We start from the raw sequence: 1,773 nt of genomic DNA on the forward strand, positions 1-1,773 counted from the left end.
GTTAACGTTACATACTTTTTTTTTTCATTTCCCCCAAGAATATTTTAGGTTTTGACTTTTGATGGTAATCTTCAAAAGTATTTCTCATTTAACTCCTGAATTAATTATGATACACGGGAAATGTCTTTTTAGTCGTGATCATTGAAGAAAGCATTCAGAGAGATCTCATAATTTCATTTTGTGCCTATATTAAACTCCAATTTTTTTGTTACCAATTCAAACCGTTAATCCGAATCACACACACACACCCAATCGCTTCAAGATGAGACACCAATCTGATTCTTATTTGCTCGTCCGAACATTAATTACACAAATCCTAAAAACAACTTCCGAACTTTTTTTTTTTTTTTTTTCATTTTTAGCTACATTACATATTTCTGTTCATCATAAGGCCAGAAATTAAACGGCTGATCCTCCGCCGCGGCGAACCCAAGGCTACAAGGCTCGTCGTCTTCGTCGTAATAGCAAGACTCGAGCTTCGGAAGGAACAACAATGGCGGCTGAGCCAACTCGTCCTCCTCGTCCTGCGACAAATCCGACTGCTCGTTCTCCGATTTCTCCTCCACAACGCCAAGCTTTTCCCTCAGCGAATCGACCTGTAAAAAAGAAAAAAAAAATTAAAAAATAAATAAATTACAATCTCTCAGAGCAATTCGACCAAATTCCGTTCGGAAACCCGACCTGGAGTTTTAAGGTGTCGTTTTGGGCGAGGAGGCTGTCGTATTCGGATTTGAGAGAGTCGTAGGAGTTTCTGAGCGCGTCGAAGTCACGCTCGAGCTGCTTGGTCTTGAACCTGGCACGGCGGTTCTGGAACCAGATCGCCACCTGGCGCGGCTGAAGCCCTAGGTCCTTTGCCAGCTGGACCTTCCTCTCCGGCTCGAGCTTGTTCTCGACCTCGAAGCTCTTCTCCAGAAACTCGACCTGCCTCGCGCTCAGACGCCTCTTCTTCGCCGCCGGCTCTCCGATCTCGTCCTCGTTCTCCGTCGCGTTGTCGTTTTCTTCATCCCCGCCGAAAAACGACAGCTCTTTGCTCGTCGTCGCCGCCGCCGCGGCGGAGAAGCTCACCATGGAGTTTCTTTCGCCTGCGAAAGAAAGAAAGAAGGAAAAAAAAAGAGTCAACGAATAGCAGAGGTTTGACTGACTCGGAACAGAGCTGTTTTGTTTGTTTGTTTACCGTGGGAAGAGTTGGGAATCCAAAGGCACGGGTTGTGTAAAATGGACATGGTGTTTGAATCGCCGAAGGGTTTGGGCCGATTAATATTATTATTATTTCTTGAGGATGACATGGTGTTTGTTTTGAGTCTGATTGTTGTTTACAAAGCTACGAAGATCTGTGAAGTTGATGATATAGTTCAGAGCTTGTGACGGAAGAAGCTTGTGGTGTTCGTCGGTTTAATAATGTGAAAGGTCTGAGACACTGAGCTCATATCCGTCATCACACGTTTCATACACAGCTGAGAGAGAGAGAGAGAGAGAGAGAGTTTTGGTGGGGAAGAGTGAGAGAGAATGAAATGGGTCGATGAGAGAGAGAGAGAGAGAGAGAGAGAGAGAGAGATTCTCCTTTGGGACTGAGGGCGTTTGATGGGGTTATAAAGAGGAAGTGCTTGTTCAAGCGACTTCTTATTTCCATGGATGACATCTAAAGTTACCAAAATACCCTTTTTCTATTTCACTTTCACCAAGTTCTGGAGAGAGGTTGAAAAAAATAAGGGGCCGTTTGGCTATGTTTTCTGTTCCCGTTTTCTGTTTTCTGATTCTAAATTCTAGAAAACA

General features: G+C 44.2%; 1 protein-coding gene across 1 annotated transcript; it reads right to left on the bottom strand.

Annotated features, from left to right (window-relative positions):
- Positions 1 to 252: 252 nt before the first annotated feature.
- On the bottom strand, positions 253 to 1,551 carry LOC149403113 (uncharacterized). Its single transcript, XM_089609986.1, has 3 exons — positions 1,175 to 1,551; positions 682 to 1,082; positions 253 to 596 (listed from the first exon to the last, which is right to left on the bottom strand). The coding sequence occupies exons 1-3, from the start codon at positions 1,284 to 1,286 to the stop codon at positions 363 to 365; spliced, it is 747 nt and encodes a 248-aa protein (XP_089466112.1). The 5' UTR covers positions 1,287 to 1,551; the 3' UTR covers positions 253 to 362.
- Between the last annotated feature and the right edge of the window lie 222 nt (positions 1,552 to 1,773).

This window comes from Urtica dioica, chromosome 3, assembly GCF_054948205.1.
Source record: "Urtica dioica subsp. dioica isolate 48M chromosome 3, U.dioica_male_clone48M_v1_H2, whole genome shotgun sequence".
NCBI classification, from domain to species: domain Eukaryota; kingdom Viridiplantae; phylum Streptophyta; class Magnoliopsida; order Rosales; family Urticaceae; genus Urtica; species Urtica dioica.